We start from the raw sequence: 21,253 nt of genomic DNA, 5'->3' as shown, positions 1-21,253 counted from the left end.
TGGATTGTCGTCCTGGAAGACGTTGTCTGCGATTTGGTAAAATAATAGGAAACCTGTTTGGCAAACCTTCTCTGCGCTGTCAAGATTCCTGCTTAATTGGTTAAAATTAGATGTACTGTGAATTGGTGTAACACCGGACCTGACTTTTCTTACATTTATGTAGTTGAATAACATAAGACTAAGTTTCCTTGATTTATCTATTCTAATAGTGTGATTAATTTATGCTCAAACTAGGTTGGCATATGAGCAGCTTGTGTTTTGTGATATATTTCACCAAAAGGAGTCTGGCTGGAGGGAATGCCCATTTTGTGGGAAGGTGAGATGGCCACACATGCTCTTAATTGTATACTCTTTTTTTTTTTTTTTGCGCTAGATTGTTCTGTAACAGTAACTCTAAATAACTTTCACTATTCCATCGTCTCCAATGTCGATGTATTGCTTCGAATAAGTCCTGTGGTGGTGTTCAATGTGTCAATTGCATTAAAAATTCAGCAGTTCAACCTATAAGTTTCTTTGTTGCATATTTAAAGCATAAAATTTAAATTTTGGCTTAAAAGGCAAAAAGATGGTGTTGTAAGTCCCTTGCCCTTTCATAAAGAGCAGCCTATTCAACACTTATCACCATCCTTCCCCGTGTGTGTATATATATATATTTTGCTTCTCTGCCACTTCTGTACACAAATAAAAACAAAATGAAAAGAGGAAGATGGACGTGACAAAATGCTGCAGTGTTTACACCATTTCATGGCAAATCAGGTCGTTGAGAGAGCATGTTAACGTAGGAATGGATGGTATCGGCAACATCCCATGGACAGCTATCTAGATCAACCCAACACAAGTAAACAGTTTCGGCTGATACAGGTGGAAGGAGGCTAGCGCTGAATCCCTAGGCCTTGTTCGGTTTCTAGGGGTTTAATCCCCAAGGGGAACCTAGCTAAGAAGGGACTGAGTGAATCCCTGCTTTGCCACTCAATCCATATGAGCATATGAGGTTGTTTCAGGTCGGGATATCGCACGGGGACAGAGGTCCAATCCCACGCAATCCCATTCTAAACGAGCAAGGTCTAAAGAGAAATAGCAGGGTTGTGAGGCAGATGGGATTAGTTTTTAAGCATAACGGTGTAGGCAAAGGCTGGGCTCTGCTTGGTGGTTAGACAGACAGCAATTAGGATCTGAAAGGCCATAGCCCATTTAATTCCCAGGATCTATCAGTGCATTATCATTCTCTTTTATCTGATTTATTGTGTGGAACGGTTCTGAAAGTTTAATAGGTATAATTAGCAGTGCGAAAAAAATGGTCAGATTAAATTATCCTGATTGGAAAATGATATTTGACACATATAAACCAAACTGCACGCTCTCACATTTTCTGCGTTAGGCACAACAATCCGATGGTAGAACATCAAATACAGGTGTCACAATAAGCCTGCAACCTTTATCTTTACATGTTCAAAAAATATCGATGTTTTTTTTGGCTTCATACATTACACTCGTGTCACGCTTTTCTTCTCTTTTGTTCTTTTTTTTTTCCCAGCCATTGTTTCGTAACTCCACTTTTAACATTCCCGGTGGTCCTTCCTCCTCCTCGGTCTCGTGTGAAACCTTCATCATGACCGTCATGCAAACCAAATAGGTTATTATTTGACCGCGTATTTATAAATAAAAAATAATTTATAATAAAACTTTTATATATTTTTTTATTTAAAAGTCAAGGTTGAGAAATAACCTATGATTAGAAAATTCTCAGAATCAAACCCAAATTTAAATAGAAAATTCAAATTTCGGCTTAAAGCATATGTAGAAATAAAAAGATGCTAGATACAACTCTCACGCGGTTTGCAGCACTCATTAAACAAATTTACTCCATCGTAGATCGAGCAAATTAATGTGAGTTCAGCTGTCAACGTACCTTGAGGAGACTTGGAACGGGCCTGAGTTTTGGGAGCGTACAAGTATCACAAGTTCACAATCAATACAGATACAAAAAGATCTTGGCAAATAGAAAGAAAGAAAAACAAGAATATAAAAGCACCATCCATATCACTGCTTGGCTCATCCACTTCCAGATTAGGGCATTGAAAACCAAACTATCACCTTGCTGAAGCAGTGGAAGAGAGAGGCTGACCAATGGCTTCAGATTGTCGGCTACGAAGGTGTTTATGCATATAAGTTAAAATTTAAAAATAATGACCTTAAATTAAGAGCTGGTTGTGGGGTTTCCATCGCAATTTATTTTTCACCATATAGTTATTGATCGTTGAGAACGTGCATATTGAAGTTTTATTCACAAATTATGTTTGGTTTGTACTGGTTTTTTTCCATCAGAATCCAAACAAAACAAGCACCCCTCCATGTGAGTGTTCTGTATGAGGATATGTTGATGTCAAAATGTGATCCGACGTGTCACACAAGAAGGCCTGAGAGTCAATCTTAGACAGCTCCAGTGCAGGACCTAAATTCTTAGAAGATGCGAGAGCATGCCAGTCAGTTTGATCGTGTAACTGACAAGATAAGCAATAAAACAAGCCGATCAGCTATCGAGCTGATAGGTAACTAAAAGTCCAGCCGATCAGATATTGATGCTGCAATGGTTAGCCGATAGGATGAACGATCGGCTGGAAAAAGCATGGATCGGCTAGAAACTCGATAGAAATAGAATTAAATTAAATATTAGACCAATATAACCCGCCAAGTCACTTATTAATCCTAGTCGATCGGACGAGTCCATATAACCAGATCGAGTTAGACGTGCAGAGATTGGACTTAACCAAGACAGTATGCAGTCGAGCATGATATGATTATAGGAAACATGAAGATCGATAAGGCTAATAAATAAACTGACGAATTACTTGGAATAAACAATGAATCATGTGTTACGATCGGCTAAAACCAATTTGCATGCAATCCTCATAAGCCGATGCAACATAAACAACTGCCGATCTAACTAAACCAAGCCGATTGGTATAGAAATAATGCAGTAAGTCAATTGGCTACTCTATTGATTTAAATATGATAAGCATGTAGACCGGCAAAAATCATTGGCTATAGATGGTGAACAAACAACCAAAACCTATAAAATATCTAGCCCAGATTGCTAAGAATAATCATAGAAGATCGGAGCGAACCGAGACAGTTTAAGATTAAACCTAGTAATGTCAGGGTAGATACTAAACTGATCTAGATTGCTATCAAACCAATGAGCCGATGACTGATAACTTATCGGCTGGTACTCCAATAAAACAATGAGTAAAATACATCAATTTCATATAAACCATCAGACAAACGCAATCTACCAGATCGGACCTAACCGAGGCAGTACTAGATTGAATATGTCAAATAGCAAATATCAAACCCACGTAGATCGCCCAAAGTGGTCGACCAGATCAACTCAAGATACGGAAGTAACTCAAGTTGAAATTGATACGATAACTGGTAATCGCACGACTAGATTAGAAGATCGGACTGAACCGAGACAGTCCCAATCTAGCTGATGCGATTACCATGGCCCAGCGCAACGTAGGACTTACCCCTTCATCGGAGATCGAGACGATGCAGCCCTACGTCAAGTGCCAAGTTCCGCCGGAGTTCAAACCTCGATGAAGAGGGTGGCGATGCGCTGAAAGAAGTTAATCTAATTGATGTGTAGATGAAAAATAATGACCCCGGGCATACATATTTATACCCTCGGGTTGAGGCTAGGCCGTGTTGGACACAACATCCAACTCCTAATAGATAAAAAGAAATAACAAACTAGTTCTATGCGGACTCTATCTCTAACTCCTACTATATAAAACACACACAAGTCTCGATCAGACTCTAATCTCTTAGAGATGAAATAAAATCCTAACTAACTCTAATTAACAGATAAATTTACACCGCCAAGCCTTGGTCTTCACGATTCCCTGTCCGATTCGAACTCTTCCGGATAAAATTTCAATCGGCGATTGCACCTTTCCTTATCCGAATCAAATACGGGAATTTACCAAATTTTGGTGTTAACAGGATGTGAATCAACTTACCATTGGTAAGTTGGCTCTCTTTCTCGCCGTTGTCAAAGTATCATCCTTTTGACTTCTTGTCCGGTACCTACGTAGAAATTATATATATATATATATATATATATATATATATATATATATATATATATATATATATAAATTAACTACTATACAGCGCTTTGAGTGCTACGTAATAAACAGCGTGTGATACAACATCTATGTCCACACCTCCATGCACTGTTCATCGTTCCCCATCTCCACACCTTGAGTTAAATTTTAACTTTTGAACAACACACCACATATATCGATTTGAGTTAAAATTTTACTGAAACACACCAACCATTGAGCACAGCAATAGTCTAAACCAACTCAAGTTAATTTTTAACTTCTTGTTTTTTAACGCAGACATCACATTAAGTGCAGTTAAAAATTTACGGAAGAACACATAGACAGTAAGCAGAAACACATCATCTAGCTATAACATACAGTTAAATTTTAACTTACACACAAACATCATGTAACATTTTTTGCTTGTGTCCAGTTAATTTTTAACTCTTAGATGCATCCTGCAAGTGGAGTATAAGTTAAAGTTTAACTCAACAATATCGTGGGGGTATTAAAATATAGTTGTTTTGATATGTCAGTCACCGTGATTCGTGGCAGGGAATCTTCCTGTGGTTGGCACATCAAAATCGACGCAATTATCGCCATGCATGCCTTTCCTAACCTATTCATTTTCCATTTTTTCCGTTGTGTGAGAACGACTCCCCCAATTTTCTTGCAGCGTTTGTTCTTGAAGCGATCTCCTGCGATGGCTCAGCGCTTTCCCGGCGATCTTTTTCTCCTCAATCTCAGGCGGCTAGCAAGTAAGTCCAAACATCATCGTCCTCACAGTACATTACACATATCGCCCCGTCTGTAATACATAGGGTTCATCACTAACAGCATCTTACACAGCACACAAGCTCGATCATGGAGGTCTCCAGAAAAATGTCGTCAAAGGTGAAGAAGATTAGGCTCTTAGACTCCCAAAACCGGTACGGTTATCGTCGCACATGCCTTTCCTAGTCTGTTCATTTTCATTTTTTCGGTGTGTGAGAACAACTCACTCATTTTCCTCACAACGTTTGTTCTTGAAGCGATATACGGCGACGGCGCAGCGCTTTCTCGATGATCTTTTTCTCCTCAAGCTCAGGCGGCTAGCAGGTAAGTATAAGCATCATTGTCTTCACAATATAATACACATATCGTCTCATCAGTAATACCCTTGGTTTATTGCTAACTGCATCTTACACAACACATAGGCCCGATCATGGATGTCTCCGAAAAAATACTGTCAAATGTCCATCTGGTGGGTTTAGGTCATCGACAACCAACGATGGAGAAGGGCATAGTATAGAAATGTAGCACATATCCTCGGTGGTGACAACGACGTCCTCTTCCATTCACGATGACGGCAGGAATAGATTTGACGATGTAGGAGGAGGAGGACCCGACACACAAAACTCTTCTAGCATCTCATAATCTGTTGTAAACTCTTTTGGCAACTCAACTTCAGACACTGCATCAGCGACTACAACGAGCTTTTCACACACCACGCTAGGGTTCTCGATGGTACACGTTTGGGGTTTTTGGTCAATGAATCTGATTGGTGTAGATGAAACCGACTCTACTATGTGTTTTCTGTGGAATGTCTAATGTGTCGTAAACATCTGGAAGCAATGTTTGGACCCAACAGCATAATGCGCGTGTGCGCAGTAATAATTAGGTTTATATGTGTTTTTGTTATGTAAGATGTATGTATATTTTTTTACTATTATTGATAGGGGTGACAAACTTTATATTATGCGACGTGATAAGTGAATGGTCTATCATATTTTGAGGTTTTTTGTTTACTTGATGTTTTCCAGCTATATTTGTAATGAAACACGACATAGAGACAGTATGAGTTATTTTTTAACTCAAACATGTTGAGTAATTTTTTAACTCAACAAGTACAACATCGCAATAACTACATCATTTTTGAAGGTGGCAATCTCACGCAGACATTTCTGAATGATAGTTAAAATTTAACTACACATCGAATGCCTACAAATAAATAAACCAGTAAAAGAACACAATCCTTTCACGTTGTCATTAGTTAATTTTTAGAGTGAAGTGCACCAGCGGTCTCTAAACTTGTGTGCATGTGTCATCTAGGCCCCTGAACTCTCAAAATGCATTTTTGGGTTTCCGAACTTGTCCGAGGGTGTCATATAGGTCCAAACAGGCTCCGACCCGCTCCATCCGCTGACGTGGCATGCCACGGTGGCGCCTACATGTTGGCGGGCTATGTGGGTCCCACATGCCAGTATCTCTCCTCCGAATTCTTTTCTCTCCCTTCTCATAGGCGCCACTGTGGCATGCCACGCCAGCGGATGGAGCGGGTCGGAGCCCATTTGGACCTATATGACATCCTCGGACAAGTTTAGGGACCCAAAAATGCATTTTGAGAGTTTAGGGACCTAAATGAAACATGCACACAAGTTTAGGGACCGCTTGTGCACTTCACTCTAATTTTTAACTCCACAAACCTTCATGGAACTAAAAGCTGCGGAGATCATCAGTTAATTTTTAACTCCTCAACCAGTAAACACATTATGTTGCATATAATCTTTACCCGTTGCAACGTAAGGAGAATTTCCTAGTAAATTTAGAGACAAGCTCAGAGCACATTTCATAAGGCTTGACAAGCTGCATTGGTTCACTAGCCACGTTTAGAAGCCATCATGAATTGTAGCCTGTTTAAAACATACCTAGTAAAAGAATTGAGACACCTCTAACATTTGCATAATGGATGTATTTGCAGGCTTGGAAGGCATTGGGAACGTCAAAAATCTACTCTGTGTTCTTCGACTTGCCCGATTATGCTTTTGCTTAAACCAAAATTTAATTTTTTTAATCTTAAATTTAGATATGATTTTGGAGTTTTTTAATCACAGCTTATTTTTAAGTATTGTAAAAGTTTGTTTATAAATTACTTTTTATTTATAAATGTGTCATTTGTAATTTTCCGGATGATTCCAAATAGAGAAAATTGAACCTTATCCTAACTTTGATCTGGAACCACCTACTTGTGGACTACAAGGAGTACTAGTAAATTGCCGATTAGTACTGCTATCTGAGAGTATGGTGAATCACTGTTAGATTGCGAGGAGACGCTGCTCCGTATAACAAGCAATGATTGCCGACGTATCCTAGCTGTCACCTCAATTTGCGATATTCCATTTTCTGATGTGCAAAAAAAATAAACTTTCTTTTATATAGCCTACATTCCCACAGCAGGCAAACTGTGTGTTCCTGTGCTACTTTTTACGGATTAGTGAAATATGTAATGCTGCCTCCGTCTCCGTTTTTAAATATTTGATGTCATTGATTTTTTAACACTTGTTTGACTATTCGTTTTATTCAATTTTTTTAAAATATGTAAAGTTATATATATATATATGCATGAAAGTGCATTTAACAATAAATAAAATGGTATAAAAATAATTAATAATTATGTAAATTTTTTAAATAAAATGAATAATCAAATGTATATAAAAAATCAACAGCATCAAATATTTAGAGACGGAGAGAGTAATTTTCTTCAAATCCCACCCCTACTAGAGAACCAGACAGCCCACTACCTATCTATGATGGTTTACGTGGGTTCACGTGATCCATCTTAAATGTCCTCATATCTTATGAAAAGAAGAAAAAACATGGTTATCATATAAATGTGAGAGGTGGCCCATCCTAAATATATAAAAGATTATAATGTGACAGATAAATATTAGTAGTGGATGGGTCATACGACGACCCTATTACAAATGTGTGCATCTGTGACTAGTACAAATAGTATGCACCATCAGAAATAAAAGTTCTCATCGATGGCAAGATATACATACAACGCATTAAAGCATGAGAAAACACCTTAAACATGCCCCTTTTTTTCCTAACCATCAGCCACCAAAGAATAACTGTGAATTCCACAAATTACCCCAAGATTTCTGGACAGATTAGGCTACAGATTTATCAAAAGAACTGATGTGCACGAGGGTAGCCTGATCTTTCGGTGAGTTATCATAACTACGATTTGGGAGAAACGTTGACGATCCAACTATAACCATACAAGACGTTGTGTTGCGCCTTAGCAATCGATACATCTCTCCTTAGGTTGTTGATCTTGCCGGTGCAAATCAACCTTATTCCTGCAAGCAAATCGAAGAAACAAGTAAGAACAAGATAAAAGCAATCTGATATTGCAAATAAGAATTGAATACAAATGATAAGTTGGGGTTCTGAGGAAGAAGTATCCGAGTGGTTGCGCCAACACACGTGTACAAGTAAGTAGCAAAAGCTAAACTTTAATCTAACAAAACCCCAGAAAACCCTGAAGGGGTACCTAGCTATTTATAGGGGTGGGAGGACGACCAAGAATGCCCTAGGGTCGTGCTCCACCAGATTGGGGCGTACTCCACTTGGGCCCATCTTGGGCCGGGGTCCCACACAAAGTTACAAGCCTATTGGCCCAATATAGGTGATGCAGCACATTGTTTTTGTGGTTGCTGCCAAACGAGATGAAATTTGATGATGCGGCTGGATGCGTTGGAAAGAAGACTCCAAGATCTTTCCATCAAATACTCATTGCTCCAAAACGGAGCTTGTATGAAGATTTGGCGTCCCTTTGAATTCAGCGCTGCATTAGGTGGCCGAATCGGATTCCAACAATCGAAGGACTTGATCATGATATCATCTTGTTCATCCATGATGGGAGCAATGGTTATATCCATAGTAGGCATGGTCACATCAAGAACGTGAGCTAACATTGAGAGCTCGAGGAGAGGGTTCTCGTGAAAGTTTACTGTGCCATCTTTACTATTCTACACCCGGGCCAATACCATGCTATTGATCGAAGAGGGCGCAATCCCCGTGCGGCTGTGCCTAACTATACAAGAGCAACGAAGCACCATTACTTGCACTTGCGTTCTTTTATAAGCTTATCCTTAAATTATTTCTCGGTTTTAGCATGCACGCTTTTCCCAACGGCCAAATGTTGTGTTTTTTGCAAAACCTTTTTTATAAGGACATGAATAACAGTATAGACGGCAGTTGTCTATTAGATACTTTATTTATTATGTTTTTATTTGTTGCATGCAACCAATGCATGAAGTATTTCTCTAGAAAAATGTTGCATGCAACATGGGAGCATGTGTTCAAGCAATAGACGAACGAAGAGATGACAATCGAGCTTTTCTTAAGTTAATGATACCACGTATGATTGCTAATCTGATGTGGATGTATATAGACGGTTGTTGTCTTACTATTGTGTATGCCCTAAGTTTGTCGTCTCATGTTTCTATAGTAATTTTTTCAATAGTTAATTTCATAGTTATATCATTAAATATTTATAGAAAATCAAATAATCTTTTATATAAAAAAGAACCAAATTTATTTCATTCAAAGAAGATGAATCAATTTGAGCAAATCACCAGCACGATTCCGCAAACCTTGGAAACCGATTAGACGGAGGTTTGATTGCCTCACACGTAGCGTGACGATGCGACTTAGGGGAAATGACCTGGAATATATGGAATATATAAGCATATAACGGTTTAATTTATTCTATAAATAAATTATGACACTCAGATCATATATATATATATATATATATATATATATATGTGTGTGTGTGAACTAGACAACAAAAATGAACGAATTGTATATAAAAGACATGTCGAACACGTACCGAGTATTCTGACTTTGTTGTTGATCGTGTTGATAAGAACTGTGTACCAAAAGAACAACACGCAGTATCAAATGTTATTGTCGACGTACAACTCTCTAGCGTACAAGTAGACGAGCTGTCATGGAAGATCAGTGAACAGTCACGCAACATGCTACCCAAAAGCCTTATTGCCACCTTCTCCTAGTGCAAGACATCAAAGACGAAGGTTTTACGGATCTACTCTCCCATTCGCCGGTGCACGCCGTTGAGTGAGACAAAGTAGACTATGAGCGATGGCGCGATACAGAGGAGGAGACAAAAACCTAGATTGTTTTTTTCGTTTTCGTGGTATGCAACTACGGTGGCTTAGTATATATAAAGGTAACAAGTCGTGTGATCAGGACATACACCATATCTCTACTTCATCACGTGTACCTTGTACCTTATCCGGACTCCATACCGTGTTGTTGCATATACCATGATATTCCGATAAAAAAAGATAGCTACATCTAAGTAAGGACGAGGTGCACGTGTGATGTTCCTCTTGTTCTTAGGAATGCATTTGATAACCTATTAAAATATTTTTTTAGTCCAATTTCTAAAATTTAGTTGTTAAGATCAATTTTATACATCTCTTGAAGATGCTCTAGGCTCATATATTAATTGAAACGATGACAAGCTACTCACCAACTAAAAAGCAAAATTAACCACCCGAGGTCGAAGCCGAGGCTCCGAACGGACCGGATCAAGCCATCACTGCAATCGGACGGCCCACAGCACGCCGCCACGACGAAACGGAAGCGCGCGTCTATGGGCCGAGGGCCCATTTGTTCGGCCCAGGGTTTCGCGGGCCCCCTCCACGTCGCCGCGCTATAAGACCGCTCCCTCTCTTAGGGTTTGCGCCGCGCCGCCACTTCCCTTCGCCGCTCCGCTCTCCCGATCCCCGCGCGCCGCCGCCGCCTCGCCGGTCGACGCACTGCCGCGCAGCCATGGCCGAGCAGGTAAGGCTCCTCCAGCCGAACCGTATACCTCCGTTCGAGACCTGGATCTTCCCTCTCCGAGGAGAGGCTGCCCATGTTGCTTGGTATGCGTCGATTTGGGCCTAGAGCGCGGGGAAATTTTTTGGTTTAGCTTCGCGCATCTGCGTTCTCAGGAGGAATTTAGCGAAGTTCTCGTGTTGGATATGGGCTAGTTTGAACGGTGTGGGTTGTATCGTTGGCACCCTTAGCATTTATCCGGATGATGAGATTTCACTTCCAACAATGTTTGATTATTAGCTCCAGTTTTGATAAGATGCTATGGCAGTTATTTTGATACTACAATCGCCGATTCTAGGTTCACCATGCCATGCTTATGGTAACAGATGACGTCTCTACTTAAATTCATGATGCAGTAGTGCTTAAATTCATGATGCAGTAGCGTGTTTATGGTGTTTTGGCAGTTCTATTGTTAATGTCGAGCTTAGCAATGAGCATGCTTGGATTAGGATTTGTCTTGTTTGTTCTTTATAATTCTTGCATATAAATGGGGCGAGTAGTTCTTGATAGAGGTTGTGTAGTTTTGATATTTTACATTTACATCCTTTTCCATCGTGCAGACTGAGAAGGCTTTCCTGAAGCAGCCAAAGGTTTTCCTAAGGTTAGGGTTCTGCTTCTCCTTCCGTTGTTTACCTCGTCGTATTAGCAATGCACATATCTCAACTGAGCTTCTCTCGATTTTTAGCTCAAAGAAGTCTGGCAAGGGTAAGAAGCCAGGGAAGGGTGGCAACCGCTTCTGGAAGAGCATTGGCCTTGGGTTCAAGACCCCCAGGGAAGCGATTGAAGGTACGCTAGTTTCTTGCTTGTCTTTTTAGCTGTGTTCAGAATTCCAGGTTTTTATTTCTAGCCTTAACAGTGGAAGAATGACCAAGACTTAGCCTCAGTACTTCATGCTTAGAAAACAGTTGATTACTATACCTAAGAATTGTGTGTTTAAAACTCTACTGTTGCTGCTGAAGTAACTTGTGTTAACATTAAATTGTTACTGAAACAATTGCTTTGTGTTGTGAATTGGCAGTCTTATCTAGTTTTTTAATCCACTGTTTCCATTATGTTTGACTAATAATGTAACATGCCTGAATAATGTGTGCATGCGATTTATGCAATGTATTGTAAGTACTCAGCAATTGATTGGCCATTACAGGGACATACATTGACAAGAAGTGTCCGTTCACTGGAACTGTTTCGATCAGAGGCAGAATCATCGCTGGAACATGCCATAGTGCCAAGATGAACAGGACTATCATTGTTCGCAGGAACTACCTCCATTTTGTCAAGAAATACCAGAGGCAAGTATACTATTGGGATTTTGGGGTCATTTTTATGTTCCACTTTGTTCATTCCTAACTCAAAAGGCAAACTTGCGACCTTGCAGGTACGAGAAGAGGCATTCCAACATTCCAGCTCACATCTCCCCATGCTTCCGTGTCAAGGAAGGTGACCATGTCATCATTGGCCAGTGCAGGTAAAACCTTACTGCCATAGCTGGGTTTCATCTTACTTTTTCCTTGGATCAATCAAATATGCTCACCACCGCCAGACTTATTTTTGTCCTGGATCAATCAAATATGCTCACTGCTGGACTTATGATATTACTAGCAGAGGGCTATTGTTACTTGTGTACAACATTGTTTTTAGTTTGTGCTTTTATACTGTGAGGTTTGTTTCCTGAAGTACCAATTTCTTTTGTTACCAACAGGCCGCTGTCGAAAACTGTGAGGTTCAACGTCCTCAAAGTCATCCCAGCTGGATCTACCGGCGGCAGCGGAGGAAAGAAGGCCTTCACTGCGGCCTGAGCTTGTATTCTCGTTCTATGGGTAGTTTATAGGCATATGCTTTTTGCTTAGTGTCCCTGCAGGACTGGTGTTTTGACCCTTTCGATTTGGAGACGTTCCACCAAAACGAAGTTTCATCATCTGAACAATGTTTTATGGAGTCTACTCGTGCAAAGTTTTGTTATGTTGTCTGTTTCGCTTTCGGACTGACAGGATCATTGGTTATATTGCCCTTATATATTCTCACTAGCATGATTCCCCTAGAAATTTTATGTTCACTTGTCTGATCAAATACAAGTTCACAGCCTATTGTTTTGCTGAAATTAAACATAAGAGAATTGGTTATTAACTATTAAAAATAATAGTTTTATACATATGTTCTTAACCGTTTAGAAGCAAAGGCTGAAAATTAAACTATGATAAAAAGAATTCCTAGAATCAAATTCAAATTCAAAATTTGTTTTATAGGCATAAGTGCAAAGATGGGATCTTAAGGGTTAGATCGTATGAAAGCTGACCAGAATGCTCCTCGTGTAGCAGTGGAGAACATTTGTCACATTAGTTTCCTTTGCTGCTTTGGTGGCAGCCTGCTTCTAAGAAGATTCAATGTCTCAGAGGATTGCGCAATGGAGATGCACGTTCCTTGAAGTCATGGGCATTCCAAAAGATTGTTTTCTAGAAACATTTCAAACATTTACAGACTACAGCCTACAGGGGCAAGAGAAACTTGAAATGTAATTCGGGCGAAAAACCAATAAGGTTTTAGAATTTGGGTGCCCATTGCAGTACTTAAAAGGTCATGACAAATTCTGGCCAATTTGTGAAACTTTGATGAAATATCTGAAGAGCTCACTGAACTGTACATCATTCATTCGTCTCATGCCATAGTGAAACTCAAAATCCTGCAATCATTTTTTTTTTCTGTTTGAGTCTTTGAGATGAAATCATGTAATCCTTGCATCAGTTGTGTGCCACTTCCTCCAAAGGAGCTATCAAAAGGAGTTAAAACTTTGCCATTTCACAAGAATTCAATGCGAAAATGCCTATCCTTCCGTTCAAACATGTATTCTTACCAATCTAAGTGTCAACGCTAGGAAATAAACTACGATGAAAAATGTCCAAAATCAACTCTAAATTTAAGGCTGAAAACTTAAATTTTGGCTTATAAGTATCATCAGAAGTGAAAGACGATGCCAACGTGTATTGTATTCACTATAAATGCAGTAGATCATCTGCAGAAGCACGAGACTGTACAGTCCAGTATGATTCATAGAAATCAATGGTAGCAAAATTTTAAAATTGCAATTCATAAATAGCTTTATCCGGTGATCTAGCTCTCATCTGTCCTTGCAGCAACACTGAATCACTGAACTCCGGATCTATATATATCACTTTCCATTCACATCTCTCTCACATTGTCATCTCGTTATATGTTGGCATTCCGCGGGAAGAGTGGGATGCATCAAGGAACAGCACAAATGCTGCATCCTACAGACCAGTAGGTAGCTCAATTTCTAGTTGGTATAAGGGAACAAAACATGGAGCAGGTGCCAAAAAAATATTGGACCACATCATTTGGTTGGCCCAAAACTTCATCCAGAACAAACAAAGGCTACAGGTGTATATCGGGAATGATGATTTGAAAGATGAAGTTCACAAGTACACATCACCGAGTTATGTTGTTGCTTAGTATGTTTTATAAGAGAAAAGGATAATTATCTCACTTCTGATGGCTTAATTTTATTAGTTCATTTACGGTTGTGAAGAGCTATTTCTTTCACTCAGACACAGTGAAAACTCATTCAATATCAGAATCTGTTTGGGAATTTTTACATGTTGTATGACTCTGCTAGTTAGTTTTGGTATATATATTTTTAACAACAATTTACATTTTTGTCATGATAATTGTTTACAAACTCACTATGTCATATATGTTGTGGTTGGCATTACCATATACAGTAACGTGCTGTCATGACTTGCACAACTCCAGAAGTACAACGTATTGGCCATTTGGCCGCAGCAATTAAAAGCAGAAAACCACGTCAGTAAATAAATGGCAATCAATGATTGCGCTAGATTATACAAAGATGACTAGCCCTGTTTAGTCATCTTCCTCGGCCCCATTCGTGCACGCCTCACCTCCCTCGGCCCCATTCGTGCACGCCAGTCGCCGCCGCGGCCCTCTCGCGCGGTCGCCATCGCTGCCGCCCTCGTGCCCGACCGTCGTCGCCGTATTCCTCGCGCCAAATCTGGGTCGAGCTCCCCCACGCGTGCACGGCCGTCTCGCCTCCCTAGCACCCGGCCGTCGTCGCCGACGCCCTCACGCCCGACCATCTTCGCGCCAGATCTGGAAGGTGCCCCCCCCCCCCCCCCCCCACGCGCGCATGGCCTCTCGCCTCCCTTGCACCCGGCCGTCGTCGCTGCCACCCTCACGCCCGGTCGTCGTCGCCGCCGTCGTCGCGCCCAGCCGTCTCACCTCCCGCGCGCCCGGCCATCGTCACTGTCGGCCTCGCGCCAGGTCGTCGTCGATGTCCTCGCGCCCGGCCGTCTCGCCTCCCGCGTGCCCGACCGTCGTCACCGCCGGCCTCGCGCCAGGTCGTTCGTCGCCGTCCTCGTGCGAGGTCGTTGTCTGCGCTGTCCTCGCCATCTACGAGCTCAGCTCCTGGTTCACCTCCGAGCTCGTCTCCGACGCAGACACGAGGCAGCTGTTGCTGCGGAAGTGATTATTTCCCCATCGTGAATTTTCTGCTGAAGCTGTTGCTATCAGGGTTCCCCTCACCGCGCAAGCCGTCAAAACCGTGATACCGCGCTCCCGCGGATACCGCACGGTAATCGTAAAAACCGGAAAAATCGTGATGAATTTGAATCCAAAAAAATTTGAATTTAAACTCGCGCGGTTTTCGTGGCTTACCGCGCGGTTTGCCGCGGTAACTACTTGCTGGAACAACACATGAGAACGGACGGTTTTTTAGCAAAAACCGCGGTTACCGCGAGGAGACCGTGGTGTGATGTCAAATAAAAAAACTTTAGAAAATCTAAAAAAATACATAAAAAATAGGAAAATATTTTGTGACTATATTTATAACATAGGAAAAATAGGACATGTTATAGGGAAAACAAGAAAAGTTTCACATGTCATTTTCTAAATTCTTGATATTGCAACATATAAACATACACCATCATATCACACTTCACCAAATAATTCACACTAATAACTTCATTTTGATTGCTGCGTCACAACTATACCTACTATCCATTATTACGAACAAAACTATTATGTGTACTAAGATGCACGTATAATTTTTCTCTATATATATTTTCCATATATCCATCGTTGTATATTTGTATTTTAATATTATGTACCCTAGTGTCTAATGTAACTAATAATGACTCAACACAAAATATTCTTGACCATCTTCCTATGAAATATTACTTGCAATAGGCTATTTTTTAATTTTGTTTCCCGAAATACTCGTTTATGATTTTTAATTATGCCAGGAATACATTTTTTCATTAATTTCTTTGACAAAACTACACTATATATCAATATATAAAACATATATTTTTTTCATTAAATTTGCTCAAAATTTTTAAATTCTCCTCAAATTTAAACTCGGTTACCGCGGCTTACCGAAGCCGTGCCTCCGCGGAGGGCGCGGTTACCGCGGCGGTAACCGCGGTAAAGTAAACCCTGCTGTACAGTGACCGATGGATTTGATTGTGTAAATGATAAAAAATACAATATTTAATTAAATGATATGTCCCTTAATGTCATTTTTATATATGTACTTTTGTCTATAATAGAATTTTTCCTTTGTAAATTGATCATCTTAACCAATACTATATAATAGTTATCCACACAAATGGTATATGCAATCAACCAAACAAACTCTCTGCTCGACCGTATCTCCAATATAAGTAACCAAACATAATTTTATGTCAGTCAGGCTATACTGATGTAAAAAACCAAACAGCTGCATATGTACCCTCGTAGCCAGGCCACACTCAGCTTGGATAAGAGAGATGGGCAAGGCTAAGGCGATACGTGTAACCAAACACACCCTTAATGTACTGGGAAGCACTAGATACTTTGGCTTTAAGTTTGTCTCTAAAGGACTTTTTTATCGTCCTTAAAAAGTAACTCAAGTTATCAAAAAATTTAGTATAATTTTTTGATACCTTAAAATACAATGTACCTCAAAGCACCATATCTTTTACACTAAAAAGGATGATATCTTGAGATACTTTTTCAAGAATGGTAAAAAAACTCGTCTCTAAAACCTCTCATTGTATCGAAACATATGCAAACATTGTTTGACATTGGTTCGTATATCAACTTTTTCTACATCCAATTCTAATTGTAACCCTTAGAATCTACTTCCAAATTATATATATATATATATATATATATATATATATATATATATATATATATATATATATATATATATATATATATATATATATATATGACAAGACTAATACGCGCACCCCTTGGTATAAGCTATTTTGTGCACCCCTCCCATTTTCCTAACTATCACCTCCACCTCCACCTCCCCCTCCCTTCCTCCTTTTTCCAATGGCAGCCACCTCCCCCTCCTGTCCTCCTCCTCCCCTCCACGGTGCCAGCAGCCTCCCCTCGTCCTCCTCCTCCCCTCCACGGTGCCAGCAGCCTCCCCTCGTCCTCCTCCTCCCCTCCACGGTGCCAGCAGCCTCCCCTCGTCCTCCTCCTCAGCCTTCCCCCTTCCCCGTCCTCCTCCTCCCCTCCACGGCACCAGCAGCAACCTCCCCTTCCCCTCCCCCGTCCTCCTCCTCCCCTCCAAGGCGGCAGCTCCTCCACCTCCTCTCCCCGTCCTCCTCCTCTCCTCAAAGGCGGTAGCGGCAACCTCCCTCCCATCCTCCTCCTCCCCTCGACGGTCGCAACAGCAACACCCCCCCCCACACACACACCGTCCTCCTCCTCCTCCGCCCTCCCTCCCTCCCCACCCCTTCCCATCCATTCATCCCTGCAACAGCGACGATCCGGGGCTCCTTCCCACCATCATTGACATAGGTTCGTCGTCCCTTGAACCCAAAAAAACTGCTACATCGATGTTGTTACTGCATAAAATTTTTGTTACTGCAAATTCAGGATTTGTTTTACTGCATAAATAATTCTGGCCCCCTCCCTACCCCCAAATTCAGGCATCGATCTACTACATAAATTAGTTAGATTACAGAAAAATTACTATTTTATGTTTCTGCTGAAAACCCCAGGATTTCCTCCCATTTGAGGTTTTGTGTTACTGCATGATAATTATGTTACTGCAAAATTTCATGCTTTCGTTGCTAGGCATTTCAAGGTTTTATGATACTACATGAATAGTCGGGTTACTGTAAAAAAATTATGGTTTGTCTTACGGCAAAAAAAATCAGGATCACCCTTCCCAATTGAGGCTTTGTGTTACTGCATAATTATTATGTTTTTACTATAAAATTCATGCTTCATGTTGATGCAAAAAAATTCAGGACATGGACGAAGTGTTTGAAGAAGAAAAAGAATACGCGATAAGGTCGATGAGGAAGAAGACGAAGAGGATCTTTTATACTTAAACTAGTTTGATTTACTGTTTTTGTACTTGTTACTCTAGACATACACTTATGATGCTATAATGATAATGCAATGTTACTATAGTTCTGCTACATTTTGTGCTCTAGTTGGATTGTTGATTGCATCATTGTACAACTACTGTGACGTCCGTTACTACATATATACATATGCTTTACTGCAAAAATATACATATGTTATTATGTACTATGGAAAATTTTGGCAAGGTTCCTCCTGCAGATATGGACATCCAGAACAGACAATTAGTGGAAAAATATACAAGATTGTATGATTAAAAAGAATCACAATGTTACCACTGTTACTGCAGATATACACATGTGTTGCTGCAAACATATACGTATGTTACTGCATATTATGGAATCAATTGATGTCTGCTACTGTATATATACACGTGTGTTACTGCAAAAATGTAATATGTTACTGTGTACTATGAAAAATTTTGGCTGAATTCCTCCAGCAGATATGGGCATCTAGGACAGGCAATTAGTGGAAAAATGTACAAGAATGAATGGTAAAAAAATCACAATGTTACTGCTGTTACTGCAGATATACACATGTGTTGCTGCAAACATATACGTATGTTACTGCATATTGTAGAAGCAATTGATGTCTGGTACTGCATATATACACGTGTGTTACTGTAAAAATGTACATATGTTATTGTGTACTATGAAAAATTTTGGCAGAGTTTCTCCTGCAGATATAGACATCCACAACAGGCAATTAGTGAAAAAATATACAAGAATGAATGATAAAAAGATCACAATGTTACCACTGTTAGTGCAGATATACACATGTGTTGCTGCATATTATGAAAAATTTTAACAAAGTACCTCTTGAAAATATGAGCATCCACGATAGGCAATTAGCAAACACACACACACACATATATATATATATATATATATATATATATATATATATTAGAAAAGTGCTTGTGCGTTGCAACGGGAGAAATCTAAACTTACTTCATAATTTCAACATCAATTTAAAGAATAATAAAAGTGATCATCACCAAGCGGAGAATTCCACACCCTTCTTCATGCGGCAAAAAGGGTGGCTCCGTCAACTAAGACAGATGGGCTGGATTGGCTGAATCGATCGAAATTAATCTAACCGGATGAGGTAAGTTCACTTTAATAGATTATCTTTTATTGTCCATGTATCGATGTGTATTATACCATAGATATGTTGAGATTCTTCTTTAAAAAGTTGTAACATTCTTTTAGAATTTTTCCAAAATAGTTTGAACATATTGGCTGCAGTATTGTACTGTGAAACTTAAAACTACATAAAATTTTTATGTATGTGTTCTTAGCGATCTAAAAAACAGTAAATAAACTACGATAAAACTCAAAATCAACTCAAAATGTAAGTTATTCTATGAGGTGCACAGATTAGTTTTCCTGGAAATAAGCTAATGTGTGCACCCCGATAGAATAAGCTATTCTGGGCCCCCTCTCCTCATAAGGCCCAAACCCACCTCCCACCTCATTCTAAGAGCCCAAAACCTCTCTCTTGGCCTGGTTAAACTCTCCCACGTCGGTCAAACTCGTCCTTAGACCTTCCTACACACCTCACATTTGTCTAATTCCGTCTGTCTGAAAAGTACAGTAACACGAAGGCAAAAATATAAAATAGAGTAACAACATCATGATGGATCTAGTTTTTTAAATCATATTTTTTCACAGTAGTGAAAACGGTTTTTAAAAATAATATAAGACACATGAGATATTGCTCTTTAAAGATTAGAAGTATAATCCTTTAGCTCTCCCACATGTATTAATTGTATTGTAACAATAATATGCAGTTACACCTTATGTTACTGCCCTTCGATCATGATATTATTATACTTATACTACGACATTACTGTAATTGTATAGTAACAACGCACATGTTACTGCACTTATATCGCTATCGCTATGTTACTGCATAATTGCAGTAACAATAATCATATGTTATAGTAACATGATGTTATTGTTATATAGAATGTATAGTATTACTGTAGTCATTGTCATAACATTAGTATATACTAATACAAATCTTATAAATATTTCTTAAGATTCTAAACTTTAAACAACTTTATCTCTCACCTCATATATTATTTTTTAAAAACGTTTCTACCGAATTGTTAGAAAAAAGGTGCTTTAAAAAATAGATCCCTCATGGGTATGTTTTCACGTTGTTGCTACAAATTAGTTGTCGTGTTACTATATTTTACAAATTAGTTGTCGTGTTACTATATTTTTTCCTTTGTGTTACTGCAGAATTCCTGTGAGACGAAAAGTAAGCTTAGATAGGAGAATGAAGCTCATAAAGAGTTAACCCACGTATGAACTCTTTGATCAACCTTTAATTAAGATGGAGATGATTTTTGGCCTAGGAAAGAAGGATTAAAGGTGGGATGGACCTTAGAAGTGTAGAATAACTCATACTAAGGGTGAACTAATGATGTGCATGTCGGCGGTCTCCTATGATGTTTGAAAGTTAAAAGAAATAGGAAGTATTATGGGAAAACTTACTATATAATATCATCAAACATTTAGTCATTTATCCCTATTTAGTTGGCTTTGGTTTAGAATTTGATCGTAGAATTGTTATTTTTAAAAAAAACGTTAACACCAAATTGCTTTACAAATACATATCAACTCCCGGAAATTTTTATGATTTTTCTACAAATATTTTCAAAATTTTAAATTTGATCAAAATTAATAGGGATGTTACCGACGGTAACCGATACCGTACCCCACGGAGACACTACGGTAACCATTGCGGTAACAGTAACCCTGGTAATTATTGAAAAGCCTCTCCTGCTGTTTGACGTCAACAAAAATTGTGAAGTGCCTACTACTAAGTGAAAAAAAAATACTCCCTCAATATTTCCTCCATATTTTTATACATGACACCGTTGATTTTTAGAATCATGTTTGACCATTCGTTTTATTCAAAATTTATATCCAAATATGCAAAACTATAATGCATAATTAAAGTTTCTATAATAATAAATCATATTATAACAAAATAATTAATAATTATATATTTTTTTAATAAAACGAATGGTCAAACATGAACCTAGAAATCAACGG

The 21,253-nt window shown here is 39.3% G+C and overlaps 1 protein-coding gene across 1 annotated transcript; it reads left to right on the top strand.

Moving 5' to 3' along the window:
* The first annotated feature begins 10,660 nt into the window (after positions 1-10,660).
* LOC102709611 (40S ribosomal protein S11) lies at positions 10,661-12,797 on the top strand. The gene is made up of 6 exons (XM_006663922.2): positions 10,661-10,748; positions 11,345-11,385; positions 11,470-11,570; positions 11,929-12,073; positions 12,160-12,249; positions 12,484-12,797. Exons 1-6 carry the CDS (start codon positions 10,737-10,739, stop codon positions 12,578-12,580), a joined length of 486 nt encoding a protein of 161 aa, XP_006663985.1. The 5' UTR covers positions 10,661-10,736; the 3' UTR covers positions 12,581-12,797.
* The last annotated feature ends 8,456 nt before the right edge of the window (positions 12,798-21,253 follow it).

Source organism: Oryza brachyantha, chromosome 12 (assembly GCF_000231095.2).
Source record: "Oryza brachyantha chromosome 12, ObraRS2, whole genome shotgun sequence".
Lineage (NCBI taxonomy): Eukaryota > Viridiplantae > Streptophyta > Magnoliopsida > Poales > Poaceae > Oryza > Oryza brachyantha.
This window is presented reverse-complemented; position numbering and strand designations above follow the sequence as displayed.